General features: G+C 40.2%; 2 protein-coding genes across 2 annotated transcripts; both read left to right on the top strand.

Moving 5' to 3' along the window:
- The first annotated feature begins 4769 nt into the window (after window positions 1-4769).
- Window positions 4770-6348, top strand: PRMT6 (protein arginine methyltransferase 6). Its single transcript, XM_019956958.2, has one exon. It carries the CDS (start codon window positions 5004-5006, stop codon window positions 6129-6131), a length of 1128 nt encoding a protein of 375 aa, XP_019812517.1. The 5' UTR covers window positions 4770-5003; the 3' UTR covers window positions 6132-6348.
- A 7941-nt stretch (window positions 6349-14289) lies between these two features.
- LOC109555998 (OX-2 membrane glycoprotein-like) lies at window positions 14290-15646 on the top strand. Its single transcript, XM_070786013.1, is given in 2 exon segments — window positions 14290-14769; window positions 14771-15646. Coding segments are annotated over 2 exon segments (582 nt in total). The 5' UTR covers window positions 14290-14572; the 3' UTR covers window positions 15156-15646.
- Window positions 15647-22227: the final 6581 nt, after the last annotated feature.

Here is a 22227-nt window from a genome sequence, read left to right as displayed (position 1 = left end):
AATTTTCCAGGCAAGAATACTGGAGTGTGCTGCCATTTCCTACTCCAGGGGATCTTCCTGGCCCAGGAATCGAACCCACGGCTCTTGCATCTCCTACACTAGCAGGAGGATTCTTTACCACTGCCATGAGCCATACCCATAGTTCTCTGAGCCATAGACTAATTTTGAGATAGTTTCAATATTTAGCAACTTTCAGTGGGAATACACACTTGGTCTCTATGCTGAGCTGTTTTTTCCAGCAGAAAGCATTATTTAACAGATGTAATTGAAATCCCAAATCAGTTTATTTTGAATTTATCAAAAGGAACATCATCCTGGCAAGGTGGGAGGCAGGGAAGTTATTTGGAATAGGACCCTCCCTGAGATAAGACAGCTTTTTCTACTGGCATTGGGGAAGCTGTGTGTTGTGAGAGAACCTGGGAAACGACCCTGTGGCAAGGAGCTGCCAGCAGCCTCGAAGGGCCAAAATACCCTCCATCTGGAAGTCGGGAAAAGAGGGAAACCTCAGTCCTACAATTGCAAGGAACAGCAACTACATGCTTGAGGAGAGAATCCCAAAATCCAGAAACAAATGTAGCCAGATGGACACCATGATTGCAGCCTTGCAGAGGTCCCAGTGAGGCATGCCTGAACTTCTGACCCACAGACACCATGAGATTAAAAAATGTTTGTAGTTTTAAGTTGCTAATTTGTAGTAATTTGTTTTACCACAGCAGAAAGAATAATAGACCTTTCATCCCATAATCTCTGCATGGCCTGCAACGGTCTGCAGGTTGTCCAGTGCAGGAGTTCTCAAATTTCTGCATCGTACACATTCATGCATTTATCCATTCATTCATTTGTTCCACAAACATTCTGGACATCTACTCTACACTAAGTATTTAGAAACAAGGGACACATTAATAAACAAAAAGACAAAACCCTTTACCCTTAAAAGCTTATGTTTTGTGTTAATGTTATCTGTTATTCTTACATTTTTTTTACATAGGTAAATTATTATACCATTTCTAACTCTCAACTTTCTTTCTTGTGTTAGTTGTTTATCTTTGGCTCTGATGTGATTTCCTCCCAGAAATGCTTATTTTTAAATTCTTTTCCTCTTTAATTTGAAGATCTGTTGTTTAAAAATATATTTTTTAAAATCCTAGTATAAGAATTGAAGGTAGTTTCTTTAGGATTTCAAGGATTAATTAATTATAATTCTCTAAGTGTATGTTGGGGAAGGGTAAAGGAACAATGACATGAAAATGTTATAAATATCTCTTTGATATGAATATTCATTAAATGATGTAGTTCTTGCCATGTTTCAGTTACTTGGAAGCTGCCAGCATAAAAAGAGGCACTTCTGTCAAAAAAAAAAAAAAATCCTTTATAGAAAATGAACACAAAAGGTGGTGATTTCTGTATTTAAACAAACTGGAACATCAAAAATAGAAAGCCCAGGTATATGTAACTCTCATAATATGTATAGTATCTTTTAGATCCACAGTGTATTGGCCCATGATTAAACATAATACTAAAACAGATGAATAGCAAATTCATAGTTCCCTGATTATAATATTATGAGTAGTTCTAATTCTTTTGAAAATTGTGTGTATTGAATTGTTTAGGTAGTCACAACAGGGATATTATGAACTTAATCCACAATTAGCAATTCAATTTAAATTTATTGAGCCCTTAGTGTATTAAATATGGCATTTTAACAATATTAAGTATAAATATTGGTTATGACAATTTAACAATTTCTGCTATAAATCAGGCAACTTTATTGAAAATCGTTTCCACAACAAGTCTTCATTGAAGACTACTAAATACTCTATACTCTATGTCAGGCTCTGTTCTAGTGCTAGGAACTATTGATACAATAATGGGGGGGAAAACTCCAAGTCTCTTGGAGTTTATATTTTACAGAAAATAGACAAATTACATACATTCAGCTGGAAATTCAGCTAATAATAAAGATATGAAGGAAATAAACCATACCTGGGGTTAGAAAATAGTGAGTTGTTTTTTTTTAATAGGGTTTCCTTTTTTCAAGACTTTTTGATGTGATCCATTTTTAAAGTCTTTATTGACTATTGAATTTGTAACAAAATTGTTTATGTTGTATGTTTTAGTATTTTGACCCCAAGGCATGTGGGGTCTCGGCTCCCCAGCCAGGGATCAAACACCCACAACTCCTGCCTTGGAAGGTGAAACCTTAACCACTAGTCCACCAGGGAAGTCCCAGAAAATAGTATTTAAAAGAGCCAGGGAAGGACTTTCTTTGGCAATAATATTTAAGCTGAAACCTGACAGATGAAAAGGAAGTGCTAAGAAGAAAAACAATGTCCCAGCCTCTGCAAGAGCTTAAGTGAAGACTTAAGACAGGAAAAACGTGGAAGACCAGTCTATCTCAAGCCCAAGGAGGAGTTGGGATGAGTAGTTGAGATAAGATGGGAAGTTACTTGAAGTTACTGGATTGCTTCAGTAACTGGAAGAAGTTACTAGAGAATGACATAGTCCAATTTAGACTTCGAACAACTAATTCTTGTAGCTCTGTGGAGAATGGATTAGACAGGGGTAAGACTGGAAATTGAGAGATTTCTTAGGAGACTGATTTCCACATAAGCAAAGATGGAAAATTAGACTAGGGTGTAGGCAGTGGAGAAAAGATGGATTCATATACTTTGGAGGTAAAACCAACAAAACTTATATTCAGATGTTTCCTTAAAAAGATTGCAAGTTAAGTAAATTGAAAATAAGGTAGTGAGTGAATACATTTAAAACAGGAGGGAGAAGATTTTGAGGACAAAAGGAATGAGAGAAGTATACACTAAGTAATAGCCTAGAAGTAATATATTAAAGTGGTCACATTTATAACTTTAATCACATGTTCTGTTCTGGGCCTCTATTTTCTTAAAAAGATATCAAGCTGGGCAGAGAGGAAATGCTCTGAAGATTTTTAGCCTTAAATGCTTCAGCCTAGGCCACTGAAAAAAGATAATTTACCCAATGAAACTAATGAAGCAAAATTTAACTAACATCATTTTAGTGAGAAATAGTTCTCATTCTGGCTGCACAAATTCCCTGCGTAGTTTTTAAAACTATATGTGCAGGCTCCACTGGAATGCTTCTGATTTAATTAGTTTGAGGTGAGACACAGGTATTTTTTAAAAGCTCCACAGAGGATTCTGATGAGCAGCCAGAGTTGAGCCCTGAGTTAGAAATACAGCTAAAGGGAGTGCCCTGGTGGTCCAGTGGTTAAGAATCTTCCTGCTAATGCAGGGGACCTGGGGTCAATTCCTTGTCCTGGAAGATGCAGCGAGGCAAGCAACTAAGCCAGTGCATCTCAACTACTGAAGTCCTCATGCTCTAGAGCCCTTGCTCTGAGACAAGAGAAGCCATCACAAAGAGAAGCCTTGGCACCACAACTTAGAGAGTAGCCCAACAAAGATCCAGCCCAGCCAAAAATAAATGAAAAAACTGTAATAAAGAAGTACAGCTGAGGATGTCAGGTCAATAAATCTATTTCATTCAATGACAGATTAATAGAGAATGGGCTGAAGGAACCCTCCCCCAGATAAGGAATACAGGCCCATTGTTAAAAAGAAACAGTTTGAGACTACAAGAAAATAAAAGTCAATTTTCTTCGTGTTATTTTTTTTTTAAGCCAGGAGAAAATTTTTTCCTCACCTTACTTGTGAAGAACACAGACACCCATATAGACATCACATGTATTTTTAAATGCATTTATTTCTACTATGAACATCTCAGAGGGAAGAGGTTAACAGCTCATAGTTGACTGAAAGGAACATAGAAGAGGAAGAAGGGAGTACCAATCTAGCCCAGACATGGAAACAGGCAGAAAAAAGTGAGTTGAAGCAGAGAAATGATCACAGGTGATAAAGGATTCAGTTACCTATGGAGGGAAAAAAATCAGCTACCAGAATACACCTAGCAACAGTTGCTTTTCAACTACTCCTTGGACTGGAAGTTTCCAAGATTTAACCCTTGAATGAGTCACAGAATTACCCGAGCAGAACTAAAAGCCAAATAACTATTCTCCTAAAATAGAGACCAGAAACTTAATTTTCAACTGCCTTGAAGATTCTTTGTTGCTGGAAGGTGCATGGGTAATTGAAGGCAAGAGGACTTACATGACTTGTCCTAATCATTCCGTTCATTTGTGGTCTCACTGGAATCCAAACCAGGGTTTTACACTGTTGGGTTTTTACTTAGTTTCATTTACACTTTTGCATTCTGCTGCTGCTAAGTCGCTTCAGTCGTGTCCGACTTTGTGCGACACCATAGACGGCAGCCTACCAGGCTCCCCAGTCCCTGGGATTCTCCAGGCAAGAATACTGGAGCGGGTTGCCATTTCCTTCTCCAATGCATGAAAGTGGAAAGTGAAAGTGAACTCGCTCAGTCGTGTCCGACTCTTAGCGACCCCATGGACTGCAGCCTACCAGGCTCCTCCGTCCATGGGATTTTCCAGGCAAAAGTACTGGAGTGGGCTGCCATTGCCGTTTCCCTTTTGCATTCTACCTCCCCTGAAAACGGAGAAAAAAAACACGTAGTGCAATTTCCAAATCTCCACGTTTGGAGAGCTTTAAGAGTTGCAACTGTCCAGATGAGGCAGTAGGTGCACGGTGCCGCCCAGAAAATTCTGTGTAATAAAAAAATCTGGGAGTTGGACAAGACAAAACATGGATTTTCAGTTTTAAGTGGGCGTGTCCGTGTCACGAAGGGCGTGAAAGCAAGAGACTGGAGAATCTGAGAGAAGGAGAAGGAACGTACAGAACCATGGAATGTGGGTGCAGGGGATGGAAAGGGGATTCCAAGACACCAAAGGAGCAGGAAAAAGAGCAGAGTACAGATCATTGGTATCTGGCTGACATTCGCCCGGCGACCTGCCAAAACCGGGAGGCACGAGCGCGCACTACAACTACCATAAGGCCCCGCTTCCTGGAGCCCGAGACGCGGCGCGCAACGCACGCCGGGAGTCGGCCCAAGCCGCCAAGATGTCGCAGCCCAAGAGAAGAAAGCTTGAGTCGGGGGGCGGCGGCGAAGGAGGGGAGGGAACTGAAGAGGAAGATGGCGGAGAGTTGGAGGTGGCTGTGCCGCGACCCCGGAGGACTAGGCGGGAGCGGGACCAGCTGTACTACCAGTGCTACTCGGACGTATCGGTCCACGAGGAGATGATTGCCGACCGCGTCCGCACCGATGCCTACCGCCTGGGCATCCTGCGGAACTGGGCAGCGCTGAGAGGCAAGACCGTGCTGGACGTGGGCGCGGGCACCGGCATCCTCAGCATCTTCTGTGCCCAGGCAGGGGCCCGGCGCGTGTACGCGGTGGAGGCCAGCGACATCTGGCAACAGGCCCGGGAAGTGGTGCGGCTCAACGGGCTGGAGGACCGGGTGCACGTCCTGCCGGGACCGGTGGAGACGGTGGAGTTGCCGGAGCAGGTGGATGCCATCGTGAGCGAGTGGATGGGCTGCGGACTTCTGCACGAGTCCATGCTGAGCTCTGTGCTCCATGCGCGGACCAAGTGGCTGAAGGAGGGCGGTCTTCTCCTGCCGGCTTCCGCCGAGCTCTTCGTGGCGCCCATCAGCGACCAGATGCTGGAGTTGCGCCTAAGCTTCTGGAGCCAGATGAAGCAACTCTACGGCGTGGACATGAGCTGCCTGGAGAGCTTCGCCACGCGCTGCCTCATGGGCCACTCAGAAATCGTGGTACAAGGCCTCTCCGGCGAGGATGTGCTGGCCCGGCCGCAGTGCTTTGCTCGGCTGGAGCTGGCCCGCGCCGGCCTGGAGCAGGAGCTGGAGGCCGGGGTGGGCGGGCGCTTCCGCTTCAGCTGCTATGGCTCGGCTCCCATGCACGGCTTTGCCATCTGGTTCCAGGTGACCTTCCCCGGAGGGGACTCGGAGAAACCCGTGGTGCTCTCCACCTCGCCTTTTCACCCCGTCACGCACTGGAAGCAGGCGCTCCTCTACCTGAACGAGCCGGTGCAAGTGGAGCAAGACACGGATGTTTCCGGAGAGATCACGCTGCTGCCCTCCCAGGACCACCACCGTCACCTGCGCGTGCTGCTGCGCTACAAAGTGGGCGACCAGGAGGAAAAGACCAAAGACTTTGCCATGGAGGACTGAGCGCGGTCTTCTCTCCCAGCTACCTCCCAAGGCGGCCAGACCGGCGCGGGAGAGGCGGAGGGTTGGTCGGCGGAGTAAGGGAGATTTCACGTGCAAGTAGGGGGCATTATCTTCCGTCTCCCTTTTCCCCCAGGGCTCCTGGGGAGGGAGAGTGACTTCAGTCTCCCTTCCAGGAGATTCTTCTGGCGGTATTTATTAAAAAATGTTTTCAATCCCCTGCCACGACCGAAACAGCGTGTTTATTAAGGCCTCTTTAAACCTCAAAAGCACGTGGTACCAAGCACTCCTTTTTCTATTTCTTTTGTTTCGTGTAAATAAAGGGGGGAAAGGGGTATAAAAACATCAGTTTGTGAAGGCTCCATTCACATCCCTGACACCTCACACCCTAAGTCTAAAGCCAGGGAAAGGGTAAAGGGGTTTATAGTTACACCTATGTATTTCCAATAAGACGGGATATCACTCCAGAGCCATATTCTCTCATTTTCTGAATTCCCTGTCTTCCCAGGTGCCTCTAGACTATTTTGTCCTCATTTTTTTTTTTTAATAAGTTTTACTACTGGTAACGTGGGGGAGGTGAAGGAGGATAAAGTTTAAATAACACCTACTACTTCCTTAGGATGCTAAAGTTGATGACACCTTACTCCATTAAGTGAAATAAACTTCATATGTACTAGTACAGCATACCTAAGAAATCTAGAAAGTAGTTTGGGAGAAAAAGACCTGAAACACAATAAGGTAGTATGGACTTTTTGTCTTTACTGTTAAGATTTAACCAAGAAAATTTCATGCAAGTTCCATAGTAAAAATTTTGTATGCTTCTTTAAAACAAACTTATAGAGGCGATTTCTTCTGAACTTGGTCCAAGGGCTTATTTATCACCTTGGGTAAATTATTTAAGTAATGAAAATATTTTCCCAGCTTGAGAATTAAAATCCCTCATTCAGAGGGATGTGATTTGGCCTACTTATATCAAGTGAAAATTTTTTTGTTAGTGTTTTGTTGGTTTGTTTTCTTTTTATTTAGGTCAGCTAAATGTGAAAGTTGTGAATTTAGGAAAATCATTTGTAATGTGAGTTATGTTATCAAATTTATTTTACCCATGTTTCCCTCCTTATCTCTGGCAAATAAAGCACTGGCATTCTCTATTTTTATAGATGAAGTAAGAAGTCTTGTGTACTGTTTGAGTTATAACTTTTGCCTTTCTAATATTGTTCTTAAAAATGGTGTGATAACCCCTACAGAGCATAGCTTAAGGATAATCAATTATGCTTAATGTATGGTTTCTTTACACTAGTAGCTTTTGTATGCTAATAGAAAACAGGTGTGAAAATCTGGTCTTCGGAAGCACTCTAGCATAGTTCTGTTTATTGTAACAGTTTTTTCTTCTTTATTCATTACGTATTAAAATACTTAAGTATAACTAATTTGCTAAAATTTGGTATCAACACATGAGATCTGCCCTTAGTAAGGGAACTATACATGTACAAAGTCATCAGCTTTACAAGATCCTTGACTTGCAATACATTTACAGTTGTCACCATTGTTGGTATTAGGATAGTTAGCTTAAGCAAATGGTACAGTCATAGCAACTTAGGTCTAGTTTAAACTAGAGTTACAGATTAGTTCCTTGTGTTGCTGCTGCTGCTGCTAAGTCGCTTCAATCGTGTCTGACTCAGCGACCCCATAGACGGCAGCCCACTAGGTTCCTCTGTCCCTGGGATTCTCCAGGCAAGAATACTGGAGTGGATTGCTGTTTCCTTCTCCAGTGCATGAAAGTGAAAATTGAAAGTGAAGTCACTCAGTCATGCCGGACTCTTAGGGACCCCATGGACTACAGCCTGCCAGGCTTCTCTGTCCATGGGATTTTCCAGGCAAGAGTATTGGAGTGGGGTGCCATTGCCTTCTCCGAGTTCCTTGTGTTAGGGTCAACTATATTTTATGTTGAACATTTATTAGCATTTTAGTGTACAGTTTTGAGTGAATTTCCAGTGTTTATTTTAACTTCCTACCACAATCTCTTTGTTGTATGAGTACTTGAAAGCATTCTTCCAAATTCCATTTTTTAATATATGTCTTATACAAGTATTATACAGTTCTCATTACCAGTATAAGCACAGAAAGGGACACTAGTTAAAACTTTGGTTAACTATAGAAGTAAAGGTAAGTATTTTATAATTAGTATTAAAAATTCTTTTTGTAACTGTTTCCCCCAAGTAAGATGGATTGTCATAAAAATACAGCTATACAGCTAAAGCAGTTAAGAGGCAACAGTGTAGTGGTGAAAAGTCATGGACTGTGGAGCCAGACATCTCATGCTACAATCTAGGCTCCATCACTCTTAACTGTGTGACTGTGGGCAAAATACTTAATATCTGTTTTTTCCTCTACTGCTGTCATGCAAATGGGACAACAATCACATTTGTCCCATAGAAATGTGAAGATACAGTGAGTTAATACACATAAGCACGTAGTACCTGGTACATAATAAGATCCTTGCTGTTGTAATTATAGAAAATTAACATGCAAACCTGGAGCACTCAGACACACAGAAAATGTACCACAGAATAAATGAGGCAACGTTTTGATTTTTTTACAGGTGTTTGAAAGTGTGAACATGGCTGTATATGATAAGCAGTGTGACACTGGACACCACATGATCCAAAGGAAGCCCAAACCCTGGAAGTGATGATACTTCGAGAAGGATGAGATTGTGAGATGCACCAACATTCAGGCACTGTCCAGACTCTGTATGAACTGGTACTGAATCCTTAGGGTCATTTGGGCAACAGGAAGGACCTACCAACCCTACGGAGAGGAAAACAAGATTAAGTTTTACCTGCTTCCCTCAAATAGCTTGCATTTATTTAGCACAGTGAAACTCTCCAGCTATTTCCATTAACTCACTGGACCAGTGGACATTTATTGAATATTCAGTATATTAGTCATTGTGATAAGCACTTAGGATAGAAGCCAGTAAAACATAGTTCCTATCTCCAAGTAGGTATAATATGTTCACAGAATAAACCAGTAAATAAAAAATAATGGGCAAAAGACTAGGATGGTGTAGTTGTTAGGGTGGGCAGGTAACTATCTGCACCTTACATACTAGGAAAAAAGTTAACACATTTTGAAGAATTTAGCGTAAGACTATACAGCTAATTCTTGACAATTGAACACAAGTTTTTCAATTCCTAACCCCCAAACAATCCCAAGTTTAAGGAAGTCCCACTGGAGCTCTATCTCATGGGCCTCAAAGAGCCACCTTCACTATATAGGATCTTCAGCTTGACAGATCCTAGACACTCAACAAAGGATTCCCTGTTGCCATTTCCCTGTGTGTGTCCATGTGTTCTCTGTCCTGTCTGACTTTGCAATCTCATGGACTGTAGCCTGCCAGGCTCCTCTGCCCATGAGATTTTCCAAGCAAGAATACTGGAGTGGGTTGCTATTTCCTCCTCTAGGGCATCTTCCCCAGCCAGAGATCAAACCTGTGTCTCCTGCATTGGCAGGTGGATTCTTTACTGCTGAGCCACTTGGGAAGCTGCTTCCCATTCCCTAACAGAGCAAATGTGGTTCCCCCAGGAAGTTGAATCCTCAACACAGTAGCAGAGGTAGACAGACTCTACCATTCTACTTGGTACTTGGTGCTGGAGAGCAGAGAGACCTCTGACCAGTCACTCATTTAATAAACACCAACTAGCTAACATTTAAGTTCTGTGACAAGCTGCTGCTGCTGCTGCATCGCTTCAGTCATGTCCAACTCCTGCGACCCCATAGACGGCAGCCCGCCAGGCTCCCCCATCCCTGGGATTCTCTAGGCAAGAACACTGGAGTGGGTTGCCATTTCCTTCTCCAATGCATGAAAGTGAAAAGTGAAAGTGAAGTCGCTCAGTCGTGTCTGACTCTTAGCGACCCCATGGACTGCAGCCTACCAGGCTCCTCTGTCCATGGGATTCTCCAGGCAAGAGTACCGGAGTGGGGTGCCATTGCAGATCTTACTTAAAAACCTGGGGTGCAGCAGGGAATAGAAATTGCCTTCATCAATAATTTCCAGTCATTCTTTAGCTTGGAAACATTTCATTCCAACTAAATCTTACCCCTGCTGAAGGATGAGAGGCCAGCTCTCTTACCAATTTCATCCTTAAAATTTTTCCCAAGTGCAAAAATGCGTCTTATCATCACATAGATTATGAATTCCTCAACGAAAAATTGCTATATGGTGTTAATTCCAAAAATAAATCTGTGTCCTCTATATAACTGATTTGTTTCAGCTAATGGGCACAATATATTGGGTATATGTATTCACACTGGCTACTGGAAAGCTGAGACAAATGTATGGCTCAATGTGATTTTTTGTTTAACTTTGTATCTAGCTTCATTTCCATAACCCAGTTTTTTTTCTTGATTTATTCCTCCCATAATAAGTATTAATGTTTTGTTGAAATTTATATATCTTTTTCCCTCCTTTAATACATTTTGGCATGAAAATATTTCCCTACGTTTTGGAATAGCTGCAGAAATTCTGAGGGTGGGAGGTTGGAGAAAAGTCTAGAGGACTCTGAGGTATGTCCCCTTTCTATGAATTGTGTCCAAAATTGTTCGCATGGATGTATAGCTGACTGGATCTCATCTTTGTAGCCAATCTACAGCATTTTACATTTTGTAGAATCAAGATTTCTGAATGTGTGACAAACTCAGAAATGTGGACAATCTTGAGGACACCTTGAATATTCTGCAGCTCTTTGTAAGCTCAGAACAGGCCCTCAATTCAGTTCAGTCTCTCAGTCATGTCTGACTCTTTGCAACCCCATGGACTGCAGCACGCCAGGCCTCCCTGTCCCTCAACAACTCTCCAAGCTTGTTCAAACTCCTGTCCATCTAGTCGGTGATATCATCCAACCATCTCATTCTCTGTCATCCCCTTCTCCTCCTGCCCTTAATCTTTCCCAGCATCGGGGTCTTTTCCAATGAGTCAGTTCTTCACATCAGATGGCCACAGTATTGGAATTTCAGCTTCAGCATCAGTCCTTCCAAAGAATATTCAGGACTGATTTCCTTTAGGATTGACTGGTTTGATCTCCTTGCAGTCCAAGGGACTCTCAAGAGTCTTCTCCAATACCACAGTTCAAAAGCATCAATTCTTTAGCACTCAGCTTTCTTTATAGTCCAACTCTCACATCCCTACATGACCACTGGAAAAACCATAACTTTGACAAGTTGGACCTTTGTTGGCAAAGTAATGTTTCTGCTTTATAATATGTTGTGTAGGTTTGTATAGCTTTTCTTCCAAGGGGCATTGTACATTGTTGTTGTGTTAGTCACTCAGTCATATCCAATCCCTTGAAACGCCATGGACTGTAGCCCATCAGGCTCCTCTGTCCGTAAAATTCTCCAGGAAAGAATACAGGAGTAGCCATTGCCTTTTCCAGGGGATCTTCCCAACCCAGGAATCCAGGTCTCCTGCACTGCAGATAGATTCGTTACCATCTGAGCCACCAGGGAAGCCCTGTAGATTGCCAAACTCCTTCCAAAAGTGATTCAAAATATTTTAAAGTGATGATAAGGAAAAAGATGACATAATGAGACTATTTCTCAAATATCATGCATGCTTGTAGGAGAATATTCAAAACAAAGAATCTGAACCTAACTAAACAGAATTTTAACAAAAATTAAGATATCAACAGTGGCATTGGAACTGTGCTCCTTGGAGAGCTTTGATAATTAAATTCATCATATTGATAATAATAACTTTGGGGAAAGACTGGTGAGATTTCAGTTGGATAGCTTTTTAACTCTAAAAACAATCACTTATAACAGAAATTTAAAATACAGAGAGCTGGGGTGGGGGAGGAGGGCAGAATTACTCTTCTTTCTATAGGCTGTCCCCTGCAAGGAAAGGACAGAGAAAGGAGAGTGGGATGGAAAGAAATTCTCCCCCCAAGTTTTTAAATGCTTTATAGGCATTCCTGCAATCACCTGAGATATGTATTTTTTAAAAAACAAAAAACTTCACATTCTGAAATATTATGCATTAAAAATAACAAACTTAAGGAAAAATTAGGTTAGATAGACCATCATAATGTATGTAATTTTGTAACCAAGAGCACTAACACTAATTCTATTAAAAATATTAGCAGTTTAGAAAGATGTTAACCATAATGAATGAACATTGCAGTAAATAAGATAGCTTGATGAAAGAGCATGAGGAAGTGACAGAGACGAAGTGAAATGCACAGAGATAGGCAGAAGGCTTAATAAACATTTCTAGGACATAGAACATGTGACTGAACAGAGCCAAAAGCAATTATATTCCATGTGATACATTCCTCTCTGACTAGCTGCATTTGGTTGCGTCTGTGTACTTTGTGTTAGGTGGTTGCTACCTGGTGGTGGTAAATATTAATGATGGGAAAGATCACAAATGAATCAATCGATTTCCACATTATATTTTGACATTGTTCTTCTACCTACCAATCTCATTCAAGTTCATTATTTTATAGAAACATGTACTGTAGCATAATATTTGATCCTTTGTTCAGTTTCCAGAAATTATAAAGTACTTCAAAATTCCATTGGATTTACAGATATTTTCAATGCAGTTTTTCTTAAAGGAAAATGGAACAGAGTGGGGGGCTTACGAGTGACTATAACCACCCTTTAGCACGAATCTATTTATTTTATTATTTTGGTCACCAGGAAAGATCAATCACAAGGGGAAATAGAAAATTCTGGCCTGTGTAGAGTGGAAGGAAAATAACTGAGTATTCAGAAGGTGATTAGATAGTGGGATTTGAGAACAACAGGTGTTTTTCCTGAGCCAAAGGTCAACATACATATCATCTTGGGGTCAAAGAGACCTGAAAGTTAGTGAAAGAAGTGCATAAGTAAAGGTTAGGCTCCTCACATATACACTTTGCCTGCATTACAGTATCCTTAAGCATTTCTGAAGTCATGGGCTCAGAACATAACCAACATTATTTTGATCTGTTACAAATTATTGCTTGTTTTGATACTTGTCCCTAATCACTCTTTTCAGCTTAGATTCTAATCCTATTCAAAGACTCTTCTCAAATTTATGAACAAACCCTTCCAACCTCCATTATCTCAAGTGATGTGCATCTTAGTAATGGGCGGTATGGGGTGGGCTGATATTCAGTTCAGTTCAGTTCAGTCGCTCAGTCGTGTCCAGCTCTTTGCAAACCCATGAATTGCAGCACGCCAGGCCTCCCTGTCCATCACCAACTCCCAGAGTTCACCGGAACTCATGTCCATGGAGTCGATGATGCCATCCAGCCATCTCATCCTCTGTCGTCCCCTTCTCCTCCTGCCCCCAATCCCTCCCAGCATCAGGGTCTTTTCCAATGAGTCAGCTCTTTGCATGAGGTAGCCAAAGTACTGGAGTTTCAGCTTTAGCATCATTCCTTCCAAAGAACACCCAGGACTGATCTCCTTTAGAATGGACTGGTTGGATCTCCTTGCAGTCCAAGGGACTCTCAAGAGTCTTCTCCAACACCACAGTTCAAAAGCACCAATTCTTCAATACTCAGCTTTCTTCACAGTCCAACTCTCATATCCATACATGACTACTGGAAAAATCATAGCCTTGACTAGATGGACCTTTGTTGGCAAAGTAATGTCTCTGCTTTTGAATATGCTATCTAGGTTGGTCATAACTTTTCTTCCAAGGAGTAAGTGTCTTTTAATTTCATGGCTGCAGTCACCATCTGCAGTGATTTTGGAGCCCGAAAAAATAACATCTGACACTGTTTCCACTGTTTCCCCATCTATTTCCCACAAAGTGATGGAACCAGATGCCATGATCTTCGTTTTCTGAATGTTGAGATTTAAGCCAACTTTTTCACTCTCTTCTTTCACTTTCTTCAAGAGGCTTTTTAGTTCCTCTTCACTTTCTGCCATAAAGGTGGTGTCATCTGCATATCTGAAGTTATTGATATTTCTCCCAGCAATCTTGATTCCAGCTTGTGCTTCTTCCAGCTCAGCGTTTCTCATGGTGGGCTGATATTAGACCTTTAAAAAAAATTTTTTTTAAGAACAAAAATATTTGTTCTTAAATATAATAGTTTTACCAGCAGCAAAGCTCCAAGTGTTTTTTTTAAAAAGGTCTAAAAAGGGCTGATATTAGACCTTTTTAAAAAAAAAAAAGGGAGCAGGATGAATTATGCTGTGAATCCGTGGGGAAGAAGTCGTCTTTGCTCCGCGGAACTGGAGGGGCTCTGCCTGGTCGGGTGTGAGATCCCTCCAGGCTTCTCAGCAGCAACCAAATAACCTGCGCGGCCAGGAGCGAGGATGCAGTGTCTGTGGTGACCCAGGATGTAAGAGGGCTGCTGAACACACCTGCTTCTTTAAGATGCTCTCTGAAAAATCCCCAGGAAGTTTTGATTGTGACATGGCAAAAAATCAAGGCTGTAAGCCCAGAAAACATGATCACCTACAGCAAGAACCATGGGGTTGTAGTCCAGCCTGCCTACAAGGACAAGATAAACATCACCCAGCTGGGACTCATGAACTCAACCATTACCTTCTGGAATACCACCTTGGAAGATGAGGCGTGTTACAAGTGCCTCTTTAATACCTTTGGTTCTGGAAAGATCTCAGGAATAGCCTGCCTCACTCTCTTTGCCCACAGTATTCCTTCACTATAAACTATCTGAAGATCACCTAAATATCACTTGCTCTGCCAATGCTCGCCCAGCCCCTATGATCTCCTGGAAGGTCTTTGGGTCAGGGATTGAGAACAGTACTGAGATCGTGTCACACCCCAATGGAACAACATCTGTCACCAGCATCCTCCAGATCAAAGACCCCAAGACACAGGTGGGGAAGGATGTGATCTGCCAGGTGCTACACCTGGGGACTGTGACCGACTACAGGGAAACTGTGAACAAAGGCTTTTGGTTTTCAGTTCCACTGTTGTTAAGCATCGTCTCCTTGGTAATTCTTCTGGTCTTAATCTCAATTCTACTCTACTGGAAACGTCATCGGAACCAAGATCGAGAGCCCTAGAGGAGTCACACAGAACCCTGACAGTTATTTCCTGGTCTACTTGAATCTGACTCAGGAGGCAAGCAGAAGAAAGAGGATCATTCTCCAAGGAACCTAAAAGAGCAAAAAAAAAAATGGGAGTCAAAGGCCTAAGAATTTCAAGACTTTCCACTGCCATGTAGGCCACCCAGTGCTTCTGTGAGTTCCCAGAGGAAGTCATTTTACCTCTCAGGTCTGTTGTAGGACTTGGTTTTGTAAAACGATGCAGTGTTGTGCTGTTGAAAGGATACTGGACTTGGAGCCAGGAGCCACCGCTCGGAGGTTGACTTTGACTCCAACTGGTGGTAACTCTGTGTTAATCATATCTCAATGAACTTTCACATTCGCATCCAGAAAGTTAAGAAGTTGGACCAAATAATTTTCCATTCTGCTCTAAAAACAGATGCAATTCCAGGGGGAAAAAAAAAAAAAGGATAAAGAGAAAAGAAATGAAAGAAGAATACAGGAAGGTAGGGACCAAAGAACTTTTCTGAGACTGCCTTTTGCCTTTCTGTGGACATGCCATCTCTTCTTCCCTTCTTTGATCCATAAGTCTATTTCCTCATCACTGGGTATCTTGTCTACTGCCTGCTTATTGTTTTTGCTATTAACTGGTCTTTCTAGAAGTCTCAGTTTCACTGCTCTTCTTCACGTACTTCTGTGATATTTACCACAATGGAAGTGGAACTCAATTTATTGTGAAGTAACATTGGCAACCTTAACTTGGCTTATCTGTTTTTATAGCAGACTAAAACATTGTTAGTCTTAGACAGCAGCTTGCATTTTTTAAAAAGCATGCATTTCTCATCCATTTGTCTCATAATATGACCCAGCCCTATTTTAATCATTCTAAATTCAACCTAGTGTAATGAAATATATTATGAAAAGAGGTGTTTAGAAAGTTTTATGAATAACAGTCAGTTAATTCAAATGCTTTGCCTCCCCCAACTTTTTTTCTTATAAAGTAACTTATCACAATAGCAGAGGAAGCATGTATGGCTGTACAAATTCCTTTGTCATAAACATATTGTTCTAACTAGTGGAACAGTTTTGAACTCTAAATCATCATTGGACCAAGCTGGTGACTTTTTCAGTATCTTTTGCTTTCTTGTCTGTATCCAGTGACTTAGGAACTAAAACTTAAGTTGTCTTTATTGTTGTATTGAATATATATATATTTAGTAAACTTTTTGTATGTTATTTAATTATGTATTATTTCATATATTTGTATTAATATACTAAATAATTAAAAGTGTCTAACTAAAAAAAAAAAAAACACTTGGAGCTTTGCTGCTGGTAAAACTATTATATTTAAGAACAAAGTATAGAATTTTTATTTTAAATATTTTAGATTAACTGTGATGCTAAAGAAAGAATTAAGAATCCCAAATGTAAAAAAAAAAAAAAATTCACTGTATGCATTCATTGAAGCCAGACCTTCACCAGAAATTTTCCTAAAATAACAAGCTCCTTATTTTAATGTGAACTCATTCTACCATTATTTATCACCTGATGAATTATAAAAATAGGAAATATTTAAATGGTTAGATATGTACAGTAAAAGAATTAAAAAGAGAGGATTTGGAAAATCCACAGATTAAATACATGGTCCCTGAATAATTGAGAATTTAGTCAGAATAATTAAGAGAAAACATAGAGAGAATGACAGTAATTACAAGGGGATTTTAGTATGAAATGAAATTGGAAACTACCAGGAATGTTCAGTTTGTAATAAATAGAATTCAATATTAGCTAACTTTGCTTTAATCCCAACCAGGGGAATTTTATAGAGTCCAGACATTATTATAAAATAGGTTCACAATAAATTAATTCCATGGTATTGGGTCCAAGAAAAAATAGGCCTCAGAATGGTGTTCTGTGTATATGGAAGATAGAACTGTTGAGTTATTCTAAGCAATAAGACAAGATTCTTAAAGTAAAACTAGATCAATAAAAGATATGGTCATTGCACTACTCCCATAAGAGTGATGTTATTTAAGACATTAAAATGATATATTATTCAGTGCTAAAATATGTGATATGGTTGTTAGGGAGATATAGTTTTTCATTTTTTGATTCATTATCTGATTTATTTTATACCAGATGACAATGTATTCATAGGGACATATAGTAAAAATAGCATATGCTGAAAACTTTATGCCAGCTACTACTTCTCAGCATGTAGAATGCTTTTATGAAATAATTGCATATTAATCATGCTGTGCAAAGTCCCATTAAAATCAATGATGTATTGACTTTGTTTATTTCACATGAGTTATACATAATAAAATAATGTTCTGTAAAGAGTGGCTTTCATCCTGAGGAAAACTTCGTATCATTAATTTTCATGTAAAAGAAACTCCTTCTTTTGTCAGACTTGCCACAGCATACATAGAGATAAACAGTCATGATACTTACATAAAGATTCTTTATTAATTTTTAAATCATTTTTGAGTGCCTAACATGTGCTAGATGCACTTTAAGTACATTATTTTATTTACTCCTTGAAATAGTTCTGTTAAGTGCTTCTATTATCAGTCCCATCTTACAGATCAGAAAACAAAGGCCTAGAGTTGGATGAATTGCCCAAGGCCATATGGAAACTACTGGCCAAGCGTGGGACTCATCACCTAAGCTCTGAGTACCACCTATACTACTACACACACAGCCTGTCCACGATGCCTGAGTCCTCGAGTGAAGGTAACTTCAGTAGGCACTTAAAATATAGACTGATTGTTGTCTTAGGCTGGGGTCTCCAAAAGCACACTTTGAGTCAAGGATGTATGTAAACATGTTTATCAGGAAGTATTCCCAGAAAATGCTAGAAAGTATTCCCAGAAAATTCTAGAAGGGCAGCAGGACTAGGAAGGGAAGAGATCTGGCTAGACTGTGATATTAAGCCAAGTCCCAAGAGTAAGAACTTTGTTCCAATCCTGCAGAAATGCTCTGGAGACAGCATGAATCACACATATGAAAGTGAAAGTATTTGTTGCTCAGTCCTGTCTGACTCTTCGGGAGCCCGTGGACTGTAGCCCACCAGGCTCCTCTGTCCATGGAATTCTCCAAGTAAGAATACTGGAGTGGGTTGCCATTCCCTTCCCCAGGGTATCTTTCTGACCCAGAGATTGAACCCAGGTCTCCTGCATGGCAGGCAAATTCTTTACTGTCTTAGCCTCCAGGAAAGATCACACATACTGCTCACTGTATAGGGACATGTGTGATCTATGCTGCCTCCAGAGCAACTCTGCACCATTCAAATCTTCTCACCCATCAGACATTGGCTAATGATTGCCTCTGTTGTTCAGTTGCTAAGTTGTGTCTGACTCTTTTTCACCCCACAGACTACAGCATGCCAGGCTTCCCTCTCCTTCACTATTTCCCAGAGTTTGCTCAAACTCATGTCCATTGAGTTTCTGATACCATCCTACCATCTATCTCATCCTCTGCCAGCCCCTTCTCCTCCTGCCCTCAGTCTTTCCCAGCATCAGTGTCTTTTCCGTTGAGTCAGCTCTTGGCATCAGGTGGCCAAAATATTGGAGCTTCAGCAGCAGTCCTCCCATGAATATTCAAGGTTGATTTCCTTTAGGAAATGACTGCCCCTAGAGAGACATAAATTCTTAGGCATCTCCCAACTCTCATGTGGGTGGGCATAACGGTATCCACAGCCTAAGGGCAGTTCCCCAGCTAAGGGTTGCCAGTGCAGCAGATTGAGTCAAGGTTCTACAGGAGCAGATGTACAAAAAGAAAGGGAAAGATACAAAATGACATAAGTAGAATAAATGGATTGTTGATAGGATATTGATACTGTCATAAATATATTTTCTAAGATTCCTTTACATTCTAAATAAATAGTTACATATTTGCCTTATGTCTATATTTATCATCAGATCTTTTAAAACTGCATGAAGAAGGACAAAGTTGATATCCCATTCCCCACAGTTTAGAATGTATCCTTCTACTACATAGACTCATGTATATATATTTATGTAGTTTTTTACAAATATGTAGACATATTATTCATATTACTCTGAAAATTATATTTAGGTTAAAATATATATCCTAAATATTTCTTGAAGTCAATACATGTGTAAATAACTTATTAAGAGTAATACGAAAATATACGGTATACATAATTTATAATTTATTCAACCTATTGAATTCTCTATTGATAAGCAATAGTTGTTTGCAATTCTTTGCTACTATAAATTATACTTACCCTTCTTTCTATTCTCTGCCTAGTTAATCTCATCCAGTCCCATTACTTTAAATAGTGTGCCATCTATGCTGATGACTCCTGAATTTATATTGTTATCCCCTGACATCTTTACTGAGTTTGTACTCATATATACAGCTGCCCAATTGTCATCTCCACTTGGACATAGCAGGCATAACCTAAGTGAACTATTTTATATATACTATGTATGTATATTGGAGAAGGCAGTGGCACCCTACTCCAGTACTCTTGTCTGGAAAACCCCATGGATGGAGGAGCCTGGTGGGCTGCAGTCCATGGGGTCGCTAAGAGTTGGACACAACTGACTTCACTTTCATGCATTGGAGAAGAAAATGGCAACCCACTCCAGTGTTCTTGCCTGGAGAATCCCAGGGACGGGGGAGCCTATATATATTAATTACATATATAATTTTACCATATGTAAGCATGTTCTTACATTATGCTTATTTTTTTTCAGAACCAGTATATGTTTATTGGACATATTTTGTTTAATAACCAGAACCTCTCACTACCCTCTGTACAACTTTATCTTTACTCAAGTTTATATGCTCCTTGAAAACATGACAACAGCTAAGTCATCATATCAGATCATGATCACCAGTGAGTGTTTATTGAATGCTCATTGTATGAGAGTACCATTTTTGATTGGGGTATATCAAGGAGCATAGGAAAAGGTCCCTGGTCTGAGGAGCTGAGTCTGAAGTGGAGAGCAAGCATCTCAACTTCCTAAAGACAACTAGTATGACAATGCAATCTACTTTCAATAACAAATGAAACACACAGACAATTGCTGTTATAAGAGTATGGTCACTGCACGATGGGAAAATCAGAGCTTCTCACTGAAAACAGGCATAGAATCAGAGGAATGTCGATCTTGCAGATTCACAATTACGTCAAGATCCTTCCTGAGGGACCTTCTACCCAGAACGTTCTTTCATTAAATTGCATGTTCCACTCTCTCTCTCAGTTCTCTGCACAAATGTAACCTCTTAAGAGGCTTTCCTTGGCCACTGTGAGGTTAAGAGTCCTCTTCTCTACCATAGGTAACACTTCCCCTTGTTACTGAAATTCAGTTGTTTACTTGTGTATTGTCTTTCTCACAACATGAGATTCGTGAGCAATGTAATCTTGTCTCTCCTGTTCATCACTGTCTATCCACTGCCTAAAACATTTTCTGGCACAAAGCAGGTATTCAATAAATATTTGTTGAGTAAATGGGCCTTGTAAACCAAATGGAACTTACCAAAAAATGGCAGAGTAGTCATTCTAGGCAGGGACAATGGCATGAGAAACAAGTGCTCCTTAGAGAGTTATCTTCAATTATGATACATAAATGGCTTTCTACTCTCTACATGGAAACTTCAGTAATACCTGAGATACCAGTAATATCACTGGTAGACAGTGAAAATAATTGAGCTTGCCACTGTTATAATAGTTCATAGTCAGTTTATAGCCTTGGGCCTTCTCCTAGGTCTGCCAATTTCCCATGACCTCACAGAATAAAAGTTGTCAAAGAGGAGTTGACTGGAGTCCCTAGAAATAAAATTTTGCAAGGCATTAGACAAATAAATATGTTGATGGGATTTTCAAAATGATTGGCTTGTTTTTTTAGAGTTTCTGTGAACAAAAGAGAGAGACTGAAGTTTATGACAAAGGATAAAAACAAAACCAAGGTTTAATTTGTTAAAGATGATAACAACTTTTGTTTTTTTCTTCAAAACTGTATTTTGATGACCAGTTTAGTCAGATTTCTCCCCAACTACTGTTTGAGGAGTGTCTTCCAGTCTTCTCCTCCCTGACCAGACCTGAGTGGACAAGATCCTACAAAACTGCCAGAAGCCCACTGAAGGAGCTACAAGCTTGAGAGCTCTTCATTTACTGTCATCATCAGTGCTGTTGAGTCTATGCTGTGAGATCATCCCTGATCTAGGCCATTGCATTAACAGGAGACTGCATTTCTTCGTTTGATGAAGAAAGCAAGCAGGATCTTCTCAATTAGTGCTCTGAGTGGTTAAAGCTCACTGAAGACATGCTTTATGATAGACTACAGTAAGAGTCAGCTACCACAGAGTGAGGCCACATACCAAGACATTTTGACAGGATTTTACTAACCATTTTGGGAAAAAAAAAGTTCATCTATTTTACATTATTTTTTTACATTAAGTATTTTTACAGTATTTTTTTACATTAAGAAAGCAATGCAGGCTGACTATGGCAAATTTCCAACTGCAGGAATCATAAGAGAAAAATAATATATTACCCATAGTTTCACCCCCTAGAGTATTTTCCATTCCGACTTTTATGTATGCCTGTTTTTGAACTTTATAAGAATAACATCATGCTATCTAATACAACTCTTAATTTACTTGTCACGCCACCACGTTTTATCTTCCAAATACCACTATTACTACCTGAAATTATTTTATTGATTTCTTTACTGCTATATTGACTTTCTCCAGATAAAAACTACATTTTATAGACAGAATTCTTTTCTCCCTTATGCACTCAAGAAATGAATTAATGAACAAATGTCAAATTAATATCTTTATAAATATGACCTCAAATACTTGTGTTTTCACATCTTTAAGATTGTACTCATGCTCGGTTACTCAGTCATATCCAACTCTTTGCATGCTGCACCTTACCTAGGTATAGTATTGGATTGTTTTTATTCTATAACACTCTGTTTCTTCTCGTTCTTCATAAGGGAAGAGTGTTTTTGTACTTTAAGACAGAGTTCCTGGTGAACTGATTTTACAAAGGCCTTAGATCAACTTGGCATCCCATATGTTAGAAAATTCTATTACTAAAAGGAAATCA

This window comes from Bos indicus, chromosome 3 (genome assembly GCF_029378745.1).
Source record: "Bos indicus isolate NIAB-ARS_2022 breed Sahiwal x Tharparkar chromosome 3, NIAB-ARS_B.indTharparkar_mat_pri_1.0, whole genome shotgun sequence".
In the NCBI taxonomy this organism is placed as follows: Eukaryota; Metazoa; Chordata; class Mammalia; order Artiodactyla; family Bovidae; genus Bos; species Bos indicus.
Note: the sequence above shows the minus strand (reverse complement) of the source record. Positions and strands in the feature narration are given on the sequence as shown.